This window comes from Silurus meridionalis, chromosome 3 (genome assembly GCF_014805685.1).
Source record: "Silurus meridionalis isolate SWU-2019-XX chromosome 3, ASM1480568v1, whole genome shotgun sequence".
Taxonomy (NCBI): Eukaryota; Metazoa; Chordata; class Actinopteri; order Siluriformes; family Siluridae; genus Silurus; species Silurus meridionalis.
In genome coordinates, this window is record NC_060886.1 from 11213090 (window position 1) to 11240252 (window position 27163).

General features: G+C 37.3%; 1 protein-coding gene across 3 annotated transcripts in view; it reads right to left on the bottom strand.

The window, feature by feature from the left end:
* Positions 1-27163, bottom strand: part of dachd (dachshund d) — a 116969-nt gene that overhangs the window by 55985 nt on the left and 33821 nt on the right. For all 3 annotated transcript variants that reach the window (XM_046844987.1, XM_046844986.1, XM_046844988.1), the window contains exon 2: positions 6104-6219. In XM_046844987.1, coding sequence (XP_046700943.1) covers positions 6104-6219 — 116 coding nt within the window. The remainder of the gene's footprint in view (positions 1-6103; positions 6220-27163) is intronic.

Below are 27163 nucleotides of genomic sequence, written 5' to 3' on the forward strand. Positions count from 1 at the left end.
AGCTGCTGATAGCAGCAAGTACTATATACAACCCCAAATCCAAATGAGGACAATGTGCAAAATGTAAATAAAAACAAAACGCAATGATTTGCAATATATTCATATTGTTTTTACAATTAAACATAAAACATATCAAAACTGAGAATATACCATTTTAAGGAAAAAATGAGGTCATTTTGAATTTGATGAATACTGAGAGAAAATGCTGATCATTCACATATTGTTTACTTTTACATGCTTAATTTTTATTACTTTTAAGCATTCTTTTGTGAACACAAGTATTTTTTGGTATTGAATTTGAGATAAAAATGTCGATTTCGAATGATGGTTGCATTTCTAGATCACGTTCATGCATGCCTTATTATTTATGATGAAAATTCAACCTGCAATTGTGGATGACATGGCAAACTTTGGGGAACATTATACTGAAATTGTCCCACAATTTGTAGACGTAGTCTTTCATTTCCATCTTTACTTCTAAAGAGACTCTGCTTTTCTAAGATACACTGTTTATACCCAATCATCTTACTGACCTGTTGTCAATGAACCTACTTAGTTAATTAACCTAATTGCAAAATGTTTATCTAACTCTTTAATTGTAATAACATTTATATTTTCCAGACTTTTGTTGCCCTCCCACCCTCAACCTTTTTGAGACGTGTTGCAGCCGTCTAATTCGAAATTACCTTATTTTCTCCTTAAAATGGTACGTTTCCACAATTAAATCATTTAAAATGTTTTCTATGCTCTATTGTGAATAAAATATGGTTTATAAAATTTGCAAACCATTGCATTCTGTTTTTATTACAATTTGCACAGTGTCTCCACATTTTTTTGGAATTGGGGTTGTACTCTACATTCATGTACAGCTATGATACATTTATTATAAAACATTAGGGACAATAAGACATTAACAACAATAATACACTATATGGACAAATGCACTGGGACTCCTGACTTTTCCAGCCATATGGAGTTTACCCAAAAACGCCATACCTTGAAGTTGAAGGCAAATAATTGTATATGATGCTGTAGTATTAAATGTTCCCTTCACCTGCTCCATGAACATATGGTTTACATGGGTTGAAGTGAAAGATCTTGAGTGGCCTCATCTTGAGCTCCAACCTTAATCCTAAAGAACACCTTTGGGATGAACTGAAACACTGACTGCACCTCAGCCCTCCTCACCCTACATCAGTACCTGATTTTACTAACGCTCTTGTGGCTGAATGAGCACAAATCTCTACAAGCACACTCAATCTAGTATAACATTTTCCCGGCAGAGTGGAAGTTATTACGACAGCAAATTGGGACTAAATGTGGAATGGGATGTTAAAAAATCTCCTATGAATGTTAAACTCACAACATAAGGTCAAGTTCATATGGTGTATCTTTTATCAGTGCAAAAGTGACCTGCAATTAGAAGGGATCCTGTTCATAGATGAAATTCAAAATTATAATGTATTTATTGAGTCATCTGTGACATATTATGCAGCTCCAGGATCACACTGCACAGAGGCGGGCCGCTAATTTGCTTATCTGGCAACGTCACAAGTACTACACCACGTGCCATTACACCGTTAATTCGCCCTTTATGAAGTGTCAGAAATGTTTATAACACGCCATAAATGCAACCATTCACTTTTTCTATCTTTGAAAGATTTCTAACAAGACCCTGCCAAATGTTTTTGTGTGCTCTAACATTATGTAGCTTAGACAGATCTTGAGATGTTCTTTTAAAGAATGTCATCCTGTTCTTGCACGATGGTTAAAAAAAAGCACGCCCTGCTGTTTTACACAGTGCCCCTTTCAGTTTTGATCAGGTGACTCCATTTAACACGAATTAAGAAAAAAAAGTCCCCACTGAATTTAGAAAATGATCAGACAGCATGGAAAACCTGGAGCTCGCTCCAGGCTAAGCGATCTGACAAAATGCATACATGTAGCTTTCATTCACTGTTATATTAAGTTATTTTGCATGCTGTCTATTTTAAACTTGGGCTGTGTACAGAAAGACATGTTTCTCCCTGTTAATTCTCAGATAAAGGCACATATTTCCTTTAAAATGCTAAATCACCTTAATACAGGTGTGTAAGCATTATTGTGTCAACTGTTATGATGCTTTTACATGTGCTGAAATCACAGACCTCATCTAGATGCATAGCAATATATATATTTATATAATGGTAGACATCCTTACCATGCCTGAAATTTTTATTAGATAGATCTTCACAGAATGGAAACAGGAGCACATATATAAAACTTGTCCATGTGAACAAAAGTGTTCTGAAAACCTGAAACTGGTATGAAAATGCTCTTGTGAACATGCCAGATCTATTAATACTATCAAAAAATCTCCTCAGGAGAATTAACAACGACCACATGCACACGACAAAATGATATAAAGATCCAAATGCATGGAATGAACATGAATGAGCTGCTGCTTAAGATTCAAAAAGTCAACAAGACCCAAAATTTCCATCCATACCACGTTTTATGTACCATCAAACCCGGAGCACCGACAATATTAAATGTAACAAGTAGGTCAGCAGCCAAAACGAAGTCCATTAACATTCATAACAAGCAAACCGTCTGTGGGTGACTTAAGTTTCACTTAAAAATTTAACTCTTAAAAGTTTTCCGAAAATAAAACTAAAATGAAACATCCCAGAAGTGCAATAAAAATTAATAATTTAACTTGCATGTCAATCTTATGCAGCCCCTTGAATATCCACACTGTATTTGTTACCCAGTCATTACTTATAATAGCTGTTTTACTTATTAGACTTTTTAACTCTAACATTATTGCTTTGAGTTTTTTTAAGATACACTAAGTTTGTGGACACCTGACCATAAGATTTGTATGTGCTTTTGAAAATCCCATTCCACATTTAGTCCCCATGCTGTTATTATAACCTCCAATCTTTTGGGATGATTTTCCACTAGCTTTTAGAGTGTGCTTGTAGCAATTTGTGCTCATCCAGCCACCAGGGTCAATTAGTCAGGTACTGATGTAGGGTGTGGAGACCTGGGGTGCAGTCAGCATTCCAATTCATCCTAAAGATGTTCAGTGGGATTGAGGTCACTGGCCACTTTAGATCTTCCACTCAAACCCATGTAAACCATCTTTTTACAGAGTTTGTTGTATGCACAAGGTCATTGACATTCCTCGAAGAGGTTTTAGTCTCCTAGTTCGAGTGACGATAATTTTATTATTCCACATCTAAAGACATCCTATACAATTGTGTGGCATGTATGGTTAGAAAAGTCAGGAGTCCTAATATGTTTGCTCATATACTATATGTATATACCCACAAGCCATTCTTGCTTGGCTTGGCTTATGCACATCTGTGTAAACAATTATGTTACATAATGTATGTTGAAATGTATATCCTTATGTCAGAAAGTGTCTCACAATGTCCTTAACAACAAATTAAACCCCTTGCAATGCTTGTAAAAATATATTACTTTTTCTAAGTAGCCAAAAATGTTGGTATGTTCGCAGTAGAAGACGAGAATGTGGCATGGTTTGGTGTGGCACAGTGATTGAATCTAACACAGTTTTATTTAATAGCTTTTGAATATGATACATTTTACCTGCTAAAACACCTGAGAGAAATCCTGAGCTTTCTCTAGCTTTATGTGCTAGAGTATTTTTATATAGTTGAACTATGAATGCATAATTCCGTTCTTGCTAATTAATCTGCTTCTTGTTCAATTTAATATGTACCTCTATTAGCTAATATTCAAGCAACTATACACAATCACTAGCTTAATGTTCTCACACAAATGTTTGCTAGTCACCGTTCAGGTTCTTATTTGTCCATTACTGCTCATATCAATTGATATTAAAGTGGCTTTACTACGAGGTATATATTCACACTCAAGACATCAAACAGGCCAGTAATGCTAACATGCTGCTGAATTAGGGAATTAGCTGTCCATTAAACATTTTGACAATGTCATGTGGTGACAGTTTAATGGTAGACATCCTTACCATGCCCGAGATTTTTATTAGATAGATCTTCACATAATGGAAACGGGAGGCAATAAATTATTCATTTCAGTTGTGTAACATAGATCATTGGTAGGACTCTTAGCATTAGCATTACACCTGTAATCACATTCCTGCTAGGGAAGGTTGTAAATAACATGCTGACTTTGCGAAAGAGCTTATCAGCACTCTCATTAATGCAATAAAATTAACTTCAAATTCAATCTGGAACAAAATAAACAAAAGAACACTTTTTCTATAACAAGACTTCTTTAACTAATATTATTTACTTTTATTTGGTTTACTCCAGCTGACATTGTTTCGAACCTTAATTTATTTCAACCATTCATACAACTTAAACCTCAAAAGCAGAGTAACTGAGCAAGTTCAGACCTATTAAGTGGTTTTTTTGTTGAGTGGTAAATAAATACACCCACACTGACTAATGTTTATTCAATCCAAGACTAAAAATATGTTCACATTAGCAAATTAGCATTTCAGCATGTTTCTAAAAGATGTTAATTGGCATTCAGGAGTAAATATTGAAACTTGCTTCAGACCTAAGTTCAGACAGTTAACAACCTTTAAACCTAAAAGTTGTTTATTCATATTGGTCATTGTGTGCTTAATTATATTTACGACCAGTATGGTTAATGCAAGTGCTGGGTTAATTGATTAATTAATGATATTATTTTTATCAATGTGTTTTTATTGTTAATGTTATTTATGATGTATTAATCATGGGCCACATGGTTTTTATGTTCACTAAAATCAGTTAAGTGAAGCTTAATTTGAAGACATTACATTTGACTTTTATATGTTGTACTAATATCATGAAATATAATGTATGGATTGTTTTTAGCTTTATACAAATCTTTTCCAGTTTTGTTACTGAACCAGTTTTTTAATACATATATACATATAAATTTTGCTTACCAATAAGTGTTAGTAAAAAAGTCAATTGTTAACCAAAATATACCACCAAATGCATGAACTACACAAAAGGCTTTAAATGTTAAAGTCTATGGTTGTATGTGAGCTAAATGAGCCTTACTCAAGAATTAAACTGTTTTGTTTAAACTGTTGGCATCATTGAACTCATAGTAAAACTTTGTAAGAATGTGATGCATTTCTCTAAAAAACCTTCTAAGAAAATGTCAGGATCAGAGCTTCTCTCTTCCTACTGAAAGCCAGAACCAATATCAAAGAAGAGTTGTTTTTTTCCACATGGTGACATTATAGTTATGTTGAGGTAAATAAGACCACTGCTCTTTCCCTGTTCAACTCCAATGCCCTCCAAGTCTGCATTTCCAAATAAGTCATTTATAGGCTGACCCTGCTCAGACAGAGAAGGGGACAAAGTCGGCCCCTTTCTCCTAAAACTAAAGGCTTTCAGGATGTACTGATGCCATTGTTGAAGATTGTTGCCTATTCTGTGTGCTGGGTTGGAATTCAAAATACACCCACCAGCACCCGATCTGTTATCTTTCCCAAAAAAAATCTGTAAGTGCTGTAATAATGGAAGGGTGGCTCTTTGTTTTGACTTTGTAAGACACAGACATAGTTTACCTTTTAAAAGAAAGAAATAAAATTGCAATATGATTATTCTTTCCAATGCAAAGTGCAAATTTGTGTTAAATGTAAATAAGTATTAAATACAGCCAAAATCTGAGATGCTGATATGCAAATCGGGCAACTTTCTTGCACACAACATCAAAGCTGACCCGATGAAAACCAGCTGCAAATAGAACAAAAGCTTCCACTGTAATAAGACCTGCTCGAGGGGAACTAAAGGCACATGCAGCTGATGTTGATTCTTGTGGCGATAAGCTTACTTTCACATAGCTGCCTATGTACATATACAAGCAGGGTGGATTTAATCGGGCTAATTAAAATCCACTCAAGGCGGAATGCGGCATCTAGTGAAATAATCTTTGAGAAGAAAACTCTCCACTCCAATTTACTCTGTCTTAGTTAAACCAGGTGCAAAAGAGAGAAGGGTCAGCTGGTATGACTGGTGGTTTGGGTGTCACTGTCAGTTTAAACTATGTGCCATTTAAAAGATGACCAGAGGGAACCCTGAGAGAATGCAGGGGCTGAGTGTATTACCTGTAGGGGGAATCATTCCTGGAGACATGAGGCCTGGCACTGAGTGAGGCATTATGTGGGGATTCTCTGGCGATGTAACACTCTGGGTTCTCTTCGGAGGCCTCCCGGGTCTTGAGCTAAAACAAAAGTGAAGATGGGGGAGGGGATAACACAGGGGGGTGAGAGAACAGGGAAAGAAATGTATAGAGATAAAGCAAAAAAAAAAAAAAGGAACAAGATGGAAATGGGGAAGAAGAGGAGAGGGGAAAAAAATAGGGTTAGTATTGACACTCGGACAACTTTACAATTGCAATTCCATTTCAAGGCGGCCACGCACTGTAAATATATTTCTTTTCAAGGACGGTTGTTTTCTGCAGCTCGACATAATAGACTTCCATAACTAATTAGATCACATGCAGGAATTCATTTCCTTTATTGAAGATCAACTACTTTTTGATGCATAATTCATAGGCTGTACCTCGTTACCTACTCCTCGGTATTAATACCCCTACACTATTTGAATTGCCTCGTTTGCATATGCTAAGATCAGGGAATGCTGCTTTCATCCTGGAAATTACAGGTTAACTTGTTATAATTATTGCAGGCAGCCCACTATTGATTTATGAGACTTTTAAAACCCAAATATGTGTAGTTCTTGTAATGAATGATATGTTAAGGTTCTTCAGGAAATTAAAAGGCAATGGCTGCCTTAGGAAATGTTCTGCTTGCTTGATTTAATGTGAGCCGTAGCTGGAAGGTAGAGTGACAGAATGATTCAGGCCTGTTGTACATTCATGATGGGAACTTTTATTACTCCAAATGAGTGACCAAGATCAAGCGATGATTAATGACAGAACAAGCTCAAGCTGATGGCGGGGAAAAAATGCCCCTTCGAGCTGATTCGCTCGTTATTATAGTTATTGCATCTATGAGCATAACATAATCTCATCGCATTGAGAAAGCAAAACAGCATTTATTAGGTGGAATTGCACAATAAAAAGCACCCCAACCTGATATAACCCATACTAAAAAGAAAAAAAAAAAAACAAACACAGAAAACAAAGCAGACTTGCTGTGAAAATCCACTGGGAACAGTGTCCTTTATAGTCAGCTACAGTCACAATAATGTTTCTAAATACAGAGTTCCAAAATATTACCCTTTTGAGGCCTGGTATAGTACTGCAATAATCTATTGCAAAATAAGCTTGCTTTAGTTCAGCGCAAGGCACTTTTTTCTCACTAAGCATATTTTAGAAAGTAATCAAAAGCATGCTCTTACAATCGGCCATATCACAGAAATGTACTGTAGTGTTAACTCAATTTATAATATTACTGGGAATCATATTTGGGCAGATTAAGAATTTTTGTACAAAAAAGATCCCCTTAAAAATCCATGGCCATGTTTTACCATGGAAAAGACAAACTGACGTGTGTGTAAATATATATATATATATATATATATATATATATATATATATATATATATATATATATATATATATATATATATACTGTATATACATATACATATATAACAATCTCAAATCTATTGGAATTCTTATTCGAAACCATGGTACACCTGTGTTACCCCTGCACATGCATGTTTTACCAAAGATCAGTGAGTCACTCAATCAGCCAGCTAGTCAGACAGACAGACAGTCCATCAGTCAGCCTTTGAGTAGTCAGACAGACAGACAGACAGACAGACAGACAGTCAGACAGGCAATCAAATAGACAGAAAGTCAGTCAGACAGAAAGTTAGTAGGTAAAAACTCTGGTATGTGCCAGTGTGTATATGATGCGTATCATCCAGTCAGCTTAATAAGAATCTTTTTCTCTATGGTCAGTGATAATAATGATAACTTCACACTAAAGATGTGAAAACATACAACACAATAACACTACTTGTTTGGGAAGATGCACTTATATCATTTTACTTGCCATACTTTATTTTTTTTGTTTCACGTTCATTAAATAGCATATTTCATGATTGAATGGGGCCTTCATGGAATCAAGGTCTGATAATACTTTTATCAGTGACTAAACCAAGCCTCATTTTCATGACCAAGTGCAAGGCCCAATAAAACTGCGTTTGTCTGCGAGAGACTCAAGGCCTTTTTTTAAGGCTCACTTATTCGCATTCCATTCTACTCTATCATGTGCATCAGTTTTGCACATTTAAAGACTGGGCAGATGAGCTGCGTTTCATTACATTTTATCATGTTTTATTCCTGACAGGCATGAAATTGAAACGGAAATTCTTCATTCCGCTCACTAAAACAAGAAAGGCCATAAACTCAGGGCAGTAGCCTCATGAGTGAACACTTCTCCATAGCACTGAGCCTGAGGCCATTCAGAGCAGTGTACAAGGTTTATTATCACATCGGCATCCTCACAAAACAAAGGACAACAAAAACATAGACTGCACCACACCAGTGTTTAACTTCTCGATTCAGAAACGTGCAATGCATGGAATAGAACTGTTGCTAAAATTCTATTAAATGTGCATGTAACACAGAGGTTTTTTTTTCTATCTAAGTCAATGATGGGTATCAATTGCCTGTTTAGTTTTACATTTACCTAAATGGCACCAGTGTCTTAAGGGGTAAACATGAAAGCATGCCAAGAGATGAGCTTGCATTTTCTTTATTAAAGTAAAGAGTGGATTGTTTTGCTTGTAGTGCTTCATCTTTATTTATTTATATTTATTTTTTTGGAAAGACTCCTAGGCCCATTTTTGCTTCCAAAGAAGTATCACTTTGATCTTCTGAGGAAGATTGCTCACAGTTTTGGTGTCATCAGTTCAATGTACAGGGCTGAATTATTTATGAACATTTTCAGTGTGCACTGATGATAAAGGCCTGTTTCCCACTCAATAACAAAAAGCAGGAAATGCCACCTCAACAAGAGCTTCAACCCACTCAGTGGATATTCAGGATCTTTGGTTTGATCTTTAGCTCAGGATTCTCTCCGTGTGGGTTTCTTCCTTCCCAGCTCACAAATTCATCCAAGTAGGTGCACTGCCCACACTACATTACCCCTCTGTGTGTCATGTTCAGGATAGGATTCTGATCCACCACAACCTTGGTGAAATCGATATATAAATTCTTTACCCCTCAAGTACAGTATTGTTCTAAAAAGTTGTTTACGAAAAGCTATTACATTATATCTGTCTCTTTTTCAATGTGAAGTGTCTGTGCTGCATGACAAACTTTCTTCATGGACAGCTGATTCTCCTGAAAAAGCTTATTTTGAATAATATGGCAAAAAGCATACGGAATGATTTTTTTAACTTGATACTGTAGTCATATCACCAGCGTTCTCTATTCTCTGCCACATTTCTGCAGCCTCTGTATAAACTCCTGCCTACAAAGAGCAGGAGGAGAAATGGATTATTACAGACGGAGCAGACAATTTGTCAAGCTGTTGGTACTGAATTCTTAAATAGCCTGGCACAGAAAATCCTGAAAAGTAGGCCATTATAGCACAATGATTGTTCATCGCCTCCCCCTCTAACTGAGGTACTGTACAGCCTGATACTGTACGACTTCTCCTCATCACCCTGACTCCAGGTTAGGCTCATAACACTTTTTCAGTTTGATATGGAAAGAAGTACGGATCTCATTTTTTGATCGATTATCTCTGGAACGATGCCGGATAGACAAGACAATAACAGTAACTGATCCGACTCTCTGCAACAATATGCTTCTCAAGTTATAGAGAAAGACACAGGTGTGAGGTAGACATGCTGGAAGACTAATTATAAGACCAAATATCTGGCATTTATTGTAGAGGTGTACATGTACTCTATGGACAAAAGTACTGAATGCCTGACTATAACAGCCATATGTGGTTCTTCGCAAAGTTTTAAAAGATAGGGGCACATAGTTGTACAGGATGTTTTGAATTAGGAGACCCAAACATGTTCCAGTATGAAGATCAAATATATTTTACAGCACAGTGAAATACTGTACTTTGCACATCCCAGCAATTTGATTTGTATTTGTTAATGAAGCTGAGGTCAGATATGACACAGCACTCCTGGAGCACATAGAGTTTAGGGCCTTGCTCAAGCACCCAAGAGTGGCAGCTTGGCAATACTGCCACTTGAACCTCTGAAAAAAATCAGTAACCCAGAGCCTTAGCAACAGAGCTACCACCTCCCTATAGTTTACTTGGGTTGATATGGAAGCTCTTGAATGGCCTGCTATAGCAGTCTGACCTTAATCCTTCTGAAAATCTTTGGGTTGATTTGGAATATTGTCTCCACCCCACGCCTCCTCAGCCAACATCAGTGTCTGACTACTAATGCTATTGCGGCTGACTGAGCACAAATCTCCACAAGCACATTCCAAAGTCTAGTGAACCATCTACCCAGAAGAGTGGAGGTTATTGTAAGGGCAAATGGTGAATACATGTGGACAAAATGTGTTCACATATAAATCTTACAGTCAGATGTACACAAACTTTTTTCCTTATAATGTACACACAAATGAAAAGTGATGACAAGATATATTTGACCTACACTGAGTCCATTTTTATAGTCCAATAAGTTAACATCACACACACACACACACACACACACACACACACACACACACACATATATATATATATATATATATATATATATATATATATATATATATATATATATATATATATATATATACCCACTACCCATCAGCCCCTAAATGTCACATGACAGTCACATGTCAAGGAATACTCACATCCTGGTGTTTCTTGTCAACCTTAATTAGCCCATATATTTACTTGAACCTCAACCAGAGTGGCCTTTAACAGTTGTTGTTTTTGTTGGCCATATTACAGGGGAAGGTTCTAGTTGTCTCGTCAGGTTAGTCTGTGTTTTGTTTCTTTGGCATCTTTGTTCATATTAGCCCTTGCATCATGATTTGTACTCAATACATGACAAATGAAAACCCTGCAATCTGCCACCAAAAACTACAACTCGCAGTCTTTATGCACTCTCTCGTGTTCACGTTCACCCAAACTACTGATAGCACACACCTGGAGACAGACACCTGCACACCCACATAAACACCCTCACTTTACACTACCTGTAAAGTATACACTGTCCCAATAGTTTAAAAAACAATAGTTACTAAGGCTTTGTATGTTGAGTGCAGTTATGGTTCTTTATCTTGTTTTCTGTTTTCCTCTGGTTTGCTTTTACTTGCCCTGACCATTGCCTGCGCCTCAAATTAGATTTTGGATGATGCCTTTGTACAGTTTGCAACAGTTAATAAAGCTTGCGATTTGTGTGCTTGCATCCGTTCCCATCTATATATGTTTGGCATAATGGAGCACTGGGAAATAATCGACTGATACAGATCCTAAAACTCACTTCTGGATCAATGCATCTTTACTTATTATTTTTGTACAAAATAGGAAATTAGATTTGATAAATCAAGCAAAAAAAAAAAAAAGACCACACCTGGTTCAACTGTTTTGTCTACAAATGATTGTACCTTTTTATTTTTCTCTGTGTTTTACATCTGAATAATATGACCTGATGACACTGAGCACAAAATCATATCAGTCAGAATATTATTATTTACTGAGGCAATGAAAATACTGAACATTTCTGACTGACCTCAATTCAGTGAAAAAAAGTAACTGATTTATGTCGTTCCTTATCAAACAAAAGTAATAAGGCTAAATAACCAAACACCTTTCTTCTATCTGTGTTTACTTTCCAATAGCTAAGCATAGATTCCTGGCTCCAATTTGGGAAACATAACACAGTGCACGTCCCCTGGGCTGTAAAGTTCAAAAATATGTTACAAACGTAGGAATTCTCCTTTTTTGTTTTGCAGCCATGGTGAAAAGAAAATAACGGTGAACTTTCCCTGAACCATGCTTCCTTTAATGGCCTCGCTCCATGTTGACCTAGGATCTCACATTGGAACATGATCCTCCCAAACCCACCACACTGCTAAAGCAATCAGATTAGAGCCACACAATACACTCCTATTTCAATACCTCGATGCAATAACCAGCAATAATTTAATACACCCCTCTCATCTGTTTTTCCCCTTCCATTTGTTTTAAACAGGAAAGGTGATATGAGGGGAAATACTGCTTTGCACTTAGAATAACACATTTTAGGTCGTGTGTGATAAAACGTCTGCTTGTCTGTATCTAGACTGAGGAACGACACACCAGCAGGATATTTCAATATCGAGAACCTGCTAATAATATATAACGAGTGAAAACAGTGTGCTCAGATGTCTGATAAAGACGTATTTTGACATCCCAGGGTGAAACGTTAACCTCTAGTCAGCGCTTGTTCAGCTGGAGTTTACCGAAACACCACCCCGCTTTGATTTGCCTCAAATGGAGCAATTAACCTTTCCCGCCTAGCTTTTGTTTGCCGTGCGAAAAAGGTAAAGATGAAGATATTTATTCCATTTACTCATAGTGTTCCAAAACAAGCAGACGAATCATGGAGTCTCAGCCTCTGTAAATACAGCTTCCACCGGAATCCCGCCAATCAGGCCTTATAAAATATTAACTCAGTGTCGTTGCCCTTTTCAAATCTCGCACACAGAATGTCCTAATTGTTCCTTTTCTTTATCTTACCCCAGCAGAGAGTAAATAAATTAACAAAATAGCTTTTATCAGTCCTCCCCAATAACCTTTTAACTAAGGGATTATCACTGGTTTATTTTTCATTTCATTCCCAGCGATAGCACTGCATGCCTCATTGATTACTTTGCTCAGGTGCTGACCAGCACAGGAGACAAGGACTTACTAAAAAACACTGCAACACTTTCACTACAACAACATGCAGTCAGATTAACCTGTCTAACTTTACACTGGATACTGAAGTTGTACGACTTTATTCGGGTTGACGAGCTGCAATAATAATTACTATTCTTGTATACTCAGGGCAGATGTTGGGATCACAACCATAAAGCAATAAGTGCTAATTATTATATGGTATGGCAATAGAACATGCCTACAAAGCACAAAATCCATCCACAATAGAACGCTAGGTCAAACAAGGGTTAGTAAAAAAAGAGAACATGCAGATTGTACAAGTTCTAGACATAGCATGCATGGTCAAGCATGCTTTACTTTCAGAAGGGAAAAAAAAAATAATCAAATAAGTCTTTAATAAGACACACACTCATGACAGCACCTGCATGTCTGGCAGCGGGGGGAAAAAAAAAAGCAAAGCACTGGAATTTGCCATGTTACTCGACACGTTGTAGCTTTCATGCACCTCTCATACCTGTGAGCAGATGAAAAACGCTCACAAAAGAGGTCACTCTGGGCTACGTGCTCACCCGCTCCTCTGCCACCACGGCATTCATCAATCCCAGCTCAGAGTTTTATCTCTGCCTTTATTTGCATTGAGCTGCTGTTGCTTTATCTCCATCAGCCCGCTCTCTCACACCTGTCACATAGCCCCCCTCAGCCAGGTAGCTGCTGCAGCCTTATCAGATCCAGATAGATGGATTAGCGCAAGCACTTCATATAAAGCCCTCTTTGCCTTTTTTATGAGCAGGAACAGCTGCATCCGCTGGTAACCGGTGAACTTTTTGTGAGCAACAATGCATTAGATAAAATGTAGACAATCAAAGGCAGTGCTAATACTAACACTGACAACACTTTAATGTAGCTCACCTCACTATCCTTCCCGGCGTCCGGCACTTGACGTGAAACATTTACAGTCAGAATGGTTATAAAAGCGGCCTTCCTGCTCCCTTTTGTGTACTGCACGCCCTGATTAAAAAGCCACTGGGCAGAACCATCAGATTGCTGCTTCTGCTGCCGCAAAGGAACTCACGGCCCAGTCGCTTTCCTTCCTCCATCTTATTTACATGGCTGCGTCTATCACAAACTGTGGTCACAGCAGCTCCAGATCAACACACAATGGCCAATTAGTCTCGTTATCAGACTACTTAAGACAGATCTTGACTGAGCAAAGGCGTGGAAGGGAGAGAAAAAAACGAGTAAGCTCTAAAAAAAAAAAAAAAAAAATATCCAGTGATAAACTGCTGCTTATTTTAATGCATCGTTAAAGGCCCTGTGCGGATTCTGTAATTGTGTTCCATAATTGTAAAGCTTAAAATTGTTTTGTATCAGTTCTATTACCACTAATAATGAGGCACCGGCAGACGCTCCACATCCTGGGAATTGATGAAGAATGCCTAATTGGTTGACTTTTCCGTGCCTAATGGACGCTTCTCTTAATTAAAAAGATACTGCGGAAAATGTTACAAAATCTGATATGGAATCAAAGAAGGAGAAGAAGAAGGAAGAAAAAAACAGATAAACGAAGTTAATCAAATGTAAGTAAATGAACAGTTCCAGGAAAGTCAGAGATTAGCCGATATGATTTCTATCCAAATATTTATTAATTGCAGTCACTTTAACAAAATAGAACCCTGATCTTATCTTATTATTATTTTTTTTTTCTTAAACTATGAGGGAATTTCATGTGAAGTGCTTTGACTGATCCGGAGCTTCCATGAGCTGCAGTGCATATGAAACAAGTCTTTAAAACAAGGCTTTAAAAACTTACTAGTCAGGGTGCCTTTGAGGATATTTAATTAAAATCTAATCCTGCATTCATTAAGGCTCACATAAATTAAGCTGTCATTCATAAGATTTATGGATTCTCATTTGCATTTTGCATACAATTCATCAATTACTCAAGTATGAAAGGAGCACATTTCCCTTGGAGCTGCCTGCTGCCCTGCCAACATTTGAAATGAGAGAAAGAGCAGGACTGTCAGGCATTCGAAACAAACTTTCCCCACAATGTCTGTCTCCTGATTAATCTAATTTCCAAGGCATCCCTTTACAAGATTGTACACAGTCCAGCTGCAGTTTTCAATTATATCTCCTGTCCTCACTGCTAACTTTGAATGGGAGATAGATGTAGCGTAGGGCAGCTTTCCAACCCCTGGTCTGCTCCTTACTGCAAGCCTGTTTACTCCCATCTTCATAAATTAAAAAAAAAAAAGTTTTAGAGGCAAATTGAAATTAGGTGGGGGAAGGAAAAAAAAAACCCGTCATCTTATTCTGGAGGGCTGTCAGGCAAAAAGGCTCGGCACATAATAACAGAACGTTTCCTCTCACGTTTCCACACTGACTGTCAGACAGAGGGAGGCTTCGCTCTCGCGAACATAAAGCAACTCATGTCTGGGCCACTGTGGGAGAAAAACCAATGTGGAGTAAGTGCTTAAGCCAAGCCAGGCATGAATACTTCTAAGATAAAAGGTCAAGCAAAACAAACAAACGCCTTGCAAGGATGAAGAGAATTAATTGAGTCATTAATATGCATGGCTAATAAAGCTCGAAAAATCAGGCAGAGGGGTAAAAAAAAATCATCAGGGGCTATTCTCTTTTAATAGCTCATATTTTCAGCATGAAGGGACCAAGGACATATACGTATCAATCTCTGGGGGAAAAAAAAAAAGTAGGGAGGGGGGCTAGACAAACAGGTTGGCATAACCTCAATGAATGTTCATGTTATACAAAGCAGACAAAAACAAACTTGTTCTGGTGAGGAGATTAATTCCCCATTAATCCCGAATTCTGGCAGAAGAACAGACCAAGTGGAGTAAATGAAAGTCAATCCTGAAGCGTACTTAATTGGTTCTCTGTCGTTAAAAAAAGAGAGCAGGATAACAGAGATCAAGAACTAGTTTATTAATCCATCTCATTGTTTTATGAAACTGTCATTGAAAGTAACTTTAGATAGGGCCAATAGCTAAGACTTTAATGTGCTTTTAATATTAACGGAGGGCCGCAATTAAGTGGGCAACAAACAATAGCACTCGACGGCAATGTGTTTTCATTCCTGCAGTATGATTGCAGAATCAATATGATTAACACGCTGTGGTGGGGCGAAACACACACACACACACACACACACACACACACACACACACACGCATGCATGTGCTTACTCATAGACACACAGCAAAATATAATTTGCCCCTGTGGTAAACCAGCACCGAGCATTCACTGAAATGCAGGAAAGTTGAACGTGCACACAGAATGTGCTGGGATGCTGCCAAGAATGGATGAGTGAGGATATGGTGTGACCATTAATAACAAATGTTAATGACTAATGTTTGCTCTTAGCTATTCAAAGCTACAAAATTAACTTTGACTGTAGAAGACTCTACTGTATATTTATGGTCTGTACAATATGTTTTAAATCTCATATATATATATATATATATATATATATATATATATATATATATATATATATATATATATATATATATATATACACACACACTGCCTGTCTTTAAAAAAAGTCACCACCTAGATTTAACTAAGCAAATAGGTAAGAGCCTCCTATTGGATAATTACTGCATGGATGATTGTTTTATCTGGCAACACGTTATTTAACCCTAACTGATGCAGTAAATAGTTTCTCATTTCTTAAACAACTATGTTGGAAGACACTTCCTGTGGTCGTGCAAAAGATGTTGATTCAGAAGGGTCAAATTTTTGGCCTGCATCAAGCAAATAAAACATCTAAGGAGATTGCTGAAACTACTAAATTTGGGTTAATAACTGTCCAACGCATTATTAAAAACCGGAAGGACAGTGAGGAACCATCATCTCCGAGGAAGAAATGTGATCGGAAATAAATCTTGAATGATCGTGATCGCCGATCACTTAAACGTTTGGTGGAATCAAATTCGTAAAAAAAACAAGAGTAGAACTCATGGCTATGTTTAAGAGTGAAAGTAAGAGCATTTCCAGACGCACAATGCAAAAGGAACTCAAGAGATTGGGATTAAACAGCTGTGTAGCATTAAGAAAACCACTTATCAGTGAGGCTAATCCGAAAAAAAAAAAAGGCTTCAATTTGCTAGGGAGCATAAAGATTGGAGCAACAGACGCACCAGGATAGGAAGAGAGGTAGGTGAACTGATGCACCCATCATGCCTAATGCCTACCATACAAGCCTGTGGGGGCAGTGCAATGATCTGGGGTTGCTGCAGTTGGTCAGCTCTCGGTTCAGCAACTTTATGTGCCTAAAGAATGAGGTCAGCTGACTACCTAAATATACTAAATGACCAGGTTATTCAATCAATGGGTTTTTTCTTCCGTGATGGCACTGGCATATTCCTGGATGACAATGCCAGGATTAATTTGGCTCAAATTGTGAAAGAGTGGCTCAGGGAGCATGAGACATCATTTTCACACATGGATTGGCCACCACAGAGACCAGACCTTAACCCCATTGAGAATGTGCTGGAGAAGACTTTGCGCAGCGCTCTGACTCTCCCATCATCAATACAAGATATTGGTGAAAAATTGCTGCAACTCTGGACAGGAATAAATGTTGTGACTTTGCAGAAGCGTATCGAAACAATGCCACAAAGAATGCATGCCGTAATCAAAGCAAAAACGGTCCAATACGTTTTTTTTGGGGGACGGGTAGTGTATATGTTTGTTTGTTTGTTTGTTTGTTTGTTTGAAATCATCAATAATATGCAGGCTGATCCAGTTTCTTCCAGTTTTTATATTTTCCAACACAAACCTTATAAAAACAATATATAAGTAAGAAACCTGGTTACTGATACAGCAGTCATCATTTTACATTCAATATAGCAAAACAGATGGGAAATAATATAAGATATTATTGACACATGCAGATAATATCATCTTAAATAGACCTTATATGTCATCCTATGTCGCATTTCAATAATTGGAAGTTTTTTAAAACGTTATCCATGAATGCCAATTTCTCAGTTTTCTCAGTTTTTCCACCCAAATCACTGCACTTTTAAATTGCAATTAATTAACTGCCACTGTTTAAATAATGTAAGAAAAAGTAGATATGAATTAAAACTGCAGCAATTAAAAAAAAAAAAAAAAAAAAAGAGCTTTGACTCAGTTTAAAAAACGTTTTTGTTTCTCAATATAAAGAATGCAGAGAGCATTAACATGGCTTGGGATTTCCCATGTTTGGTCTATTTTAGTTATCTAAATGGGTGCATCTAAAAGGGTTATGATGTAATCATAACATGACCATAAGTCAGAGAGCGAGAGAGAGAGAAAACACACACACACACAGATACATAGAGAGAAATGCAGAGATGGGTAGACTCTGAAGTCTGTATCCTCTTAGAAACAAACATTCTTAATGTTGAAACTAAACAGGAAATTCATAATGATTAACATTAATTGGACTGTGAATCGGAATGCTGTGAAACATTAAACAAAAATGATCCACTGTTTATTCTCCCCCCCCCCTTTTTTTTAATAATTAATGAAATGTAAATATTATAGGGAATCCACAAACGCTTGATGATGGGAGAGGAAGAGAACTGTTTACATAAGAGCAGCGAGTGCTTTCTCAGTGCACAACAAGGTTATGAGTCGGCCCTGATTCTCTCCGTTCCAAGCCAGAAGTACTAGTGCCTCTTCCCAAGGGCCTGGCCTCGCTTATACTCGGATACTGTTTATGCAGATCCAATCATCTGCTAAGAGCCGAGGGTCCTGATCAATTCAGTTGGCGTGAGTTTAAACGCTGTTTACTGTAAGAAGCTCACAACAAACACCGCTCGCTGATTTCTAAAACCCCCACCAACACTACGTCCTAACAGCAAGCCTCATTTATCAATCTTTTACTAAAGTTGTGTGTAAATCTTTTCATAGGCCAAACTGAACTATAAATTCCCAACAGATTCACACACAGCAGTAAGCTGACTTTCTTCGTCCTCTACGTGCATACGATGATAAATGCCAATCAGGATCAAGGCACAGCTGATTTGCATTTGGATGGCACTAACCAAACTTTCAGCAAAGAATCGAGCTCAAAAAGACAAATGATGACTAAACTGTAGAAGAACCTCCTATATCACGTCACCTATATTTATTTTTGTTTAAAACTTGAATGGCTAGCGTTATATACTTGGTTATATAAATAAATAAATAAATAAATAAATAAATAAATAAATATATTTTCTCCTATTGGATAATTACTGCATGGATGATTGTTTCATCTGGCAACAAGTTATTTAACCCTAACTGATGCAGTAAAAAGTTTCTCATTTCTTAAACAACAATGTTGGAAGACACTTCCTGTGGTCGTGGAAATGTTGGTCTGTTTCAGAAGGGTCAAATTTTTGGCCTGCATCAAGCAAATAAAACATCTAAGGAGATTGCTGAAACTACTAAATTTGGGTTAATAACTGTCCAACGCATTATTAAAAACCGGAAGGATAGTGAGGAACCATCATCTCTGAGGAAGAATATTTACACAAACTCAAGAAATCTCACAGGACATGAATGTTTTTCCAAATAAACTGGATTTCTGGTGATGCCACATTTCATGTGTAAATGCTAAAGTTCGTATATAGTCTAAACACATACATGTAGACCCTATATATAAATATATAAATATATATATATATATATATATATATATATATATATATATATATATATATATATATATATATATATATATATATATATATATATATATATATATATATATATATATCTCTTCTTCTTCTTTGGGCTTCTCCCATTAGGAGTCGCCACAGCGGATCATCCGTCTCCATACCCCTCTGTCCTCTACATCTGCCTCTTTTACACCAACTACCTGCATGTCTTCCCTCACCACATCCATGAACCTCCTCCTTGGCCTTCCTCTTTTCCTCCTACCTGGTGGCTCCATCCTTAGCATTCTCCTACAAATATAATTCATGTCCCTCCTCAGCACATGTCCAAACCATCTCAATCTCGCCTCCCTCACCTTGTCTTCAAAACGTCCAACATGTGCAGTCCCTCTAATAAACTAATTTCTAATATATATATATATATATATATATATATATATATATATATATATATATATATATATATATATATATATTAGAATACAAGTCTTGAACATGCCGCCATCTTGTTCTTCTCCTAAGACCTTAAATGATATGATTTACAAATACATTTGTTTATATTGACAAATGAGGCCCATGGAGTGGCACACATCCCCAGCTTTGTGTTTGCACCAACTAAAGAGGAATGAAAGTGCGATCGAGTCACAGCGATCCATCATGAGGAATCCCTGACTGCGCAAACAATGGCAAACTGGAAAAGTAGTTAGAAGAACAAGTCGTCCACTCAGTCGGGGGAAAAACAGAGGGAGTGGGGGTTCTGGCATGTGGGCAAAGACAAATTGAATGTGGCGCAAACAAGTTTACTTTCATCCCTGCTGACTGATTGGCATCAACTGCCAAACAGAGCAGAATGGTGAAGAGGCAAGGGCCTGTACCATTTAAACCCACAGAATGACAATTACTTCAGACAAGCTTTATCAGAGCAGCAGCTCCCCTCCGCAGCACCAAGTAAATCACTTGCTTTATTCCTGGAAGCTGTAGATTCCATTAAAAAAAAACTTCATGAGGAGGGCAGAAAGTCCATTTAAACCCAGCGTGAGAGCAAATAGTCCGACTCAGCACATCTGTGCAACTGAAGCGACGTCCCCACACCACTTGATGATATAATTCTTAATGTACGACTCGAGAAGACATAAATCTTAAAGTAGACATCACCTGAGATTTTTTCAGCCCCCTTCTCTCTTGGCTTTTTTTTTTTTTTTGATGAATTGTTTGCAACATCCCCGTGACTAAAGCCTTCAACCTCTTCAAGCCAATGCCTCTAATAACTCGTCGGCACGAGTGGGGAGGGCACATGACAGAATGATGAATATCACAACAGACAGCTCCAATATGGCACAATTTTAGCAGATCAATATCAGGCAGCAATATAAGAAAAAAAGGAGCAGATATGAGTCTACACAGTGTATTACAGATGAGGTACATCTCTCCTCTCTGCTCTCATGCTGGAGCTCGCCGTTAGTTTCACACGTCTCATCTGCCATGGCACTCGCAAAACATCACAAAAAACGGATCCCACCTCCAACTCCGTATAGGCATCTGCTTGGAATTATTGTGAGTCACGGCTGGTTTGATTGACTCGCCTGACCAAAGTTAGTTAAACGGATCCAAGCTGTGTCACAGGCCACAGGAACCCATTTTTTATTAAAAAATCCAGTGCATTTATGATTACTGCTAACATGGTCAGGTTACTATAACTTTAAGAATGGATGTAGAGGAAATATATAGCAACTAATGTCATATGCATGACTACTAATTAATCTCAGATTAATAAAAGTGAGTGATTTCTATAAACCCTTGTGTTTATTTTAATTCTTTATAAAATTTCCAAAGACTTTCTCCATTCTCCAACTGTATATACTTCATATAAATGTATTCAGTTACTCGAACTACATTTCTATTGTAAAACAATCATTTACAAATCTCTCCCGCACATTGATATATGAACTTTGTGTAACAATGACTACTTTGCATATGTATTCTGAGAAAAAATGTACAATTATGATATTTGATTTATCAGGGTTGCCAGATCAATGCAAAATATGCAGCACATAGTTTAACAACTGTTTGGGAAAACAAAGAGCATAAATGGCCACATATAATTACACCTTTTATCGTCAACTCGAATATATCTTTGAGAATGAATAATAAAATAAACCTGGCTTAAAAAAAAAATGTACTCAGTTCTCCAAGAAAAACTGCACACCTGTCAGCAATGGCTATAAAGCTACAAGTAACACACACTGGTGCTAATTTACTCGTTTTTTTTTCCACAGCGGAGGAAACACTGTATGCTGCTAACTCCGGCGGAAAAAAAAAAGGGAAGTTGGTGCAAAAAATGGGTGGAGAAATGAAAAGTGGCAGTTTAGTACATCGAACAGAATAAGTAATCAGCAATGCTTTCCATTTACCCTCCCAGTTTTTGCTCCGACATCCCACTGCTCATGTGAGTCCTCCCTCAGATACATATGTATGGGTGGTGTTTTTCCTTGTGCACAGAAACCTTTTGTACATAATTGTACATAATAGAGTTTTGTACATAATACAAAGGACTTTTAAACAGAATGATCTCAGTACATCGAGTCTCCTATAAGAATAAAAACAATGGTAACTCTAATATAAATGGGAGGATTAATTCATGTCCCTCCTAAGCATGGTTTCCCTTAATTACATCCAGCCAAAGAGGTGAAAAGTCTAAAAACTACTCTAAAATATACTGATTCAGATTGTGTTGATATGATAAGTATGTGAGTGACGAGGCAAGGAAAGGATCTTGCTTGTAATGTCGGCCTTCGCCTAGACGCCCCTGAGCCATCCCTGCTAATCAGGCTTCATCAATGTGAGATCTCAAGGTCCTTTAAATGCTATTATTAGATCATAGATCCTTTGTGCTGCTAATTCCATAGAGATTGATAAACATCTAATAGAAAAGGGTATAGCGTATAGGGTATAGTGTGACAGGTGGGTTTTGAGTGAACTGTCCTACTGAGACCTGGGTCATCCAGTGTAGAAGTAGCACCTTGGCACCTGGAGGAACATTGTTTCATACTACATCCATTAGTCAGTACTACACCTCCAGAGAGTCAGTATGTACACTATCAGCAGTCACATCCATACAGTCAGCATGTATACTTAGCAGCTTTGAGAACTTATGTACTTATGCACTGTGCTGCTAAAGTGTGTATAGCAGTAAGTATACAACAGTAAGTTGTACATTGTTGGTATAGCAAAAAATAATATACTGTCAATAAGTAGCAAGTACAAGTATCTGCCCTGGATGGCAAAGGGTGTGCATCATGTCCACAATCTATTAGTCAAGGAGTTGTTAGGTAATAATAGTTATGGTAGAATAACCTGCTAGAGGAAGTAAGAGGTACTAGAAGAAGTTGTGTATAAAACAATTTTAAATAAAATGGCTGCTTGGTTAAATCATATATAAAATGTATATATAATATGTATAAAAATAAAATCGAATAAATCTAACTAATGCAATACACTTTTTTTTATTATACTGATCAAACTGAGTAATTGATTAAATTAGCAAAACTTTAACTGATTAAGTAAAATTAAATAAATGGAAAAATTCAAGTTTACATTTGTTAGACCCTATTTGGGTAATACAGATTGTGTGTGTGTGTGTGTGTGTGTGTGTGTGTGTGTGTGTGTGTGTGTGTGTGTGTGTGTGTGTGTGTGTGTGTTTTACATTTAATATTTAATTTTCTGAAGATATGATCTACTTAAATGTTCTACTTATTTCAACAGACTCTAACAAATGTCTTCATTCCTTCTATCCTTCATTCTTTCACTCCCTTGATATGTGAGATTGTCAGGATTTTCTCCTTTTAAGTGAAATTCTTGAAGCTGTACATAAATACCAAAGAATCCATAGTGCTAGCAGTAGCTGCTAACCAGGAAGTGTGCTAAAGCTAACGCTTTGGATTCTTTAGTGCTTTCATGCATGTGCAAAACAAAACTTTTCAGTACGGAGTGAGCAGACGCAATAAATGTCTATAATAATAAAATCATTATATACATATGATCTATACATCAATATCATTAATATTATATAATATAATTCTTTAAAATATGTTTAGCTACAATGACATCTCATTATTGTCATTAGTACAATCCTACTTAAACAAATTTCACACTCTGTCAAATATCATTTCTGCCCTAATTTTTCATTTCTTTTCTAAAACATGTTTTGTATTAAATACCAGAGAACTGTGCCAAGTATTACATGATTATGATTACATAAAAATCATAAAAGCAGCCTTTGAACATAAGTGTTGATAACTTTCCTTTATATGCACATGCATATATTAGTGAATGTGTATCTCTAGTTATATAGACCTTCCTGAAATAAAGCACAGTTTAAAATAGGAGTTAATCATAATTATTATTATTTTTATTATTATTATTATTATTATTATTATTATTACTACTACTATTATTATTATTACATAATTTACAAGTATTTTCAAATCATTTGTTAATCATGTAGTTGCATGACAGTTGTGTAAGAGAGAGAGAGAGAGAGAGAGAGAGAGAGAGAGAGAGAGAGAGAGAGAGAGAGAGAGAGAGTGAAATTCGGGACTTTTGTACCGTACACTAATCTTGAAATGCTGAACAAGACTGTTATGCCTGTTACACCATCAGTAATTGATCACCAACACTGTTAATCAGTTAATGTTCTCTTTTTGCCAGCCAGTAAGAAGAATGGAGAGATAAATCATTAAAAACATGTCAGGTGAAAGTCCGGTGGTTTTACTCAGTCTATGTTCTCAGATTGCATGCTTTGTTCGTCTTATTAACCTTCCTGCTTCTCAGTGTGCCTTTAAATGAAATCTTTAGCCCTTTACATGTGAAATTAAAACTGCAGTCCCCTGAGCGCTTTTAATTATTCCTCTCCTGAAAAACTTCCTCTTTTGTCAGCCTGCTTTATTAGCAAAGCAGCCCACTCTCTCTCTCTTTTTCACTCTCTTTCTCTCTCTCTCTCTTTCTCTCTCATGCTTCACTCCTTTGAATCTCTCCCTCCTTCTGCCTCTCTCTTTCTCTCTCTCACTCTCTTTCCAGCGGCCCTGTTAAATTCTCACCTTGCACTGCCCTTGTCATCGGCCCGCTGAAGCACAAAGCTAGGCAGCGAGGGAGTGTTTACTCATTTCCCCAGCACATTATCTTTCACATTAATCACAGGCTTGGACCTTCTGGACACGGCACAGTCTCCTGATCTGCTCTGGACCTCACGCTCCCTTTCCATCTGAACAAAAGTCTCCAAAGCCTCTTCAGCTGTACTACTGCACCACACACACTAACTGTCTTTTATTTCTTTTCTTTTTTTTCTTTTTTTATTGCTACGCCTCTGACTGAGTCAAAATTCAAAACCGCATGCTTCTTCTTATTAGGTAAAAATCTGAATAGGAGAAAAATAAAGAAAGAAAACAATGTCCCTGTGACATAAATATGCATGAATATGCGACTTGGACGATGTAGAAGTCAGTGGATCTAATTAACCAAAAATAATTGCATGTAAATTGCATCAGTATTTTTTTTTATGCTAACTAGCTGTTTTTGAATTCCTTTCTCTTTTTTCAAATCTGTTGTTTGACAACATGTCATGGGACTCATTTTACAATTGTACTGAATGAGTGGAAAGCTGGGGTCCTACAGTCTGATGAGTTCACTGCTATAACCAGGTAACTTGCCGGTTAAATCACATCCGAAATTAGGACTGAAGCTAGATGTCGACTTTTATTTTCCCATTAATGCAAACCGAATGCTGAAGTCTTCTGCTACAGAGTCATCTTGTGCATAGTTAAGTTTCATTAAAACACCAAGGTATTGGATACCAATTCAAACTTGCCAAATGTACTACAAAATGAAACTCAGTTGTTCAAATGTGCTGATTTCAACATTTTTGTAGAGCACAATATATTCCTGGCTTTCCCAATCCAGGTCACAGACACAGATTATTACACACTGTAACAAGACATCCATACAACCAATAGACATAGTTGTCTGAAAAGATGGATGGCCATGGGTAAGGGACTGACCAGTACAATGTCAGAAACTTGTTTGTGAAACATACGCTATGACTTTAATGAGGTCATGGACAGCAGCAACATTATCATTAGTGACAGTGGCCTTTTTTAGCATTGGCCCCGTGTCCTCCTGCAATTAGCATTTTTTGTTTTACTGGCAAACCAAAGGCAGAACTGGCGAGCAGAGCGTCATCTGAAATTCAAATAAATGAGCAATGTAAATAGTTTAGAGAGCGAGTTTACTCAGTGAACAATAGCCCCTTATGAGAAACAAGTGAGAAGAAACGGTGTGGGGACAGAAGCAGTGGGGGGTTGAGATGAGCCAGCACAATGTGGCCCTTCTCTTAGAGCAACTTGTTATCAGGCAGAACACAGAGGCCTTTTCAATCTGCATTTAAATACATTTCTTTCCACTGCCTCATTTGCATTCATTTCTCCCATTATATTTGGAAATGGCCAAATGTCTAGCCGTCACAATGTGGGAGCCTATCAGCGGCCAGAGGAGCCCACACCTGATGCCAATTTAGCCTGCTTGGATCTTTTCATTGTCATGGGCCGATCTGACAACTCAGGCTCTGTGCTGTCCAGGGGAGTTTTCAATTGGATTTGCTTCTGGTGACAAAATTGTTTCGCTCATGGAAGAATTTTATTTTTTTTGCAAACCCTCCCCCCCTGCACCCCCCACCCCCTCCTTCTCTCTCGCTTGCTCTCTGCGAGACGCTGGGCGTCTATTTGGGTGCCATGGGAAAACTAGTGCTGAATGATTCTCAGTGGCTTCTGATTTCCACTATTTGTTCAGCATTAGGCCCACTTATCTCTCAAAGAAAAAGCAACATGTGGAGAGAGAGTGACAGGCCGAAAGGCAGCCTTGCTAACAGGTCCATTGTGCACTTAGGATCTGCATTCATATAAGAGGGGCCCTCTTTTCTTTCTTTCTCTTCCTCTCTCTCTCTCTCTCTCTCTCTCTCTCTCTCTCTCTCTCACTCACACACACACACACACACACACACACACACATTCTCTCTCTCTTTCTCTGCCTCTCTCTCCCACACATACACTCGCTTGGTTGCTTTTTCACACACACAGACTCGGTTCTGCTGCAGTCAATTACCAGTGCTAATCCTGCCCGCAATAGGGAGTAAATATTTCATTACATTTTCAAATAAATACTCAGTGTGGACCAGTTAAGTGTCATTCACAGAGAGAGAGAGAAAGAAAAAGAGAGAGAGAAAAAGAGAGATGACAAATGACGACCCCTTTGATTTAAGCAATCAAAAACACAAAAACACAGTGGCACTGAGTAAATTAAAAAACAGCCAGAATTTAGAATAAACAGTTTAACAAAAAAAATTATTTATTTATATATATATATATATATATATATATATATATATATATATATATATATATATATATATATATATATATGTTTAGTACTGGGTCATTCAATGAAACCGTCCTGATTTTACGCACTAAAACAAACAGCAAGGAGGTGCGCTCAAAACCTCCAGACACACACACACACACACACACACACACCCCATGTCATCTCCACTGTCGAATTAAGTGTAAGCTGTCTTGGAGGAATTAGCAACTGGACTTAAAAAAAAAAAAAAAAAAACACG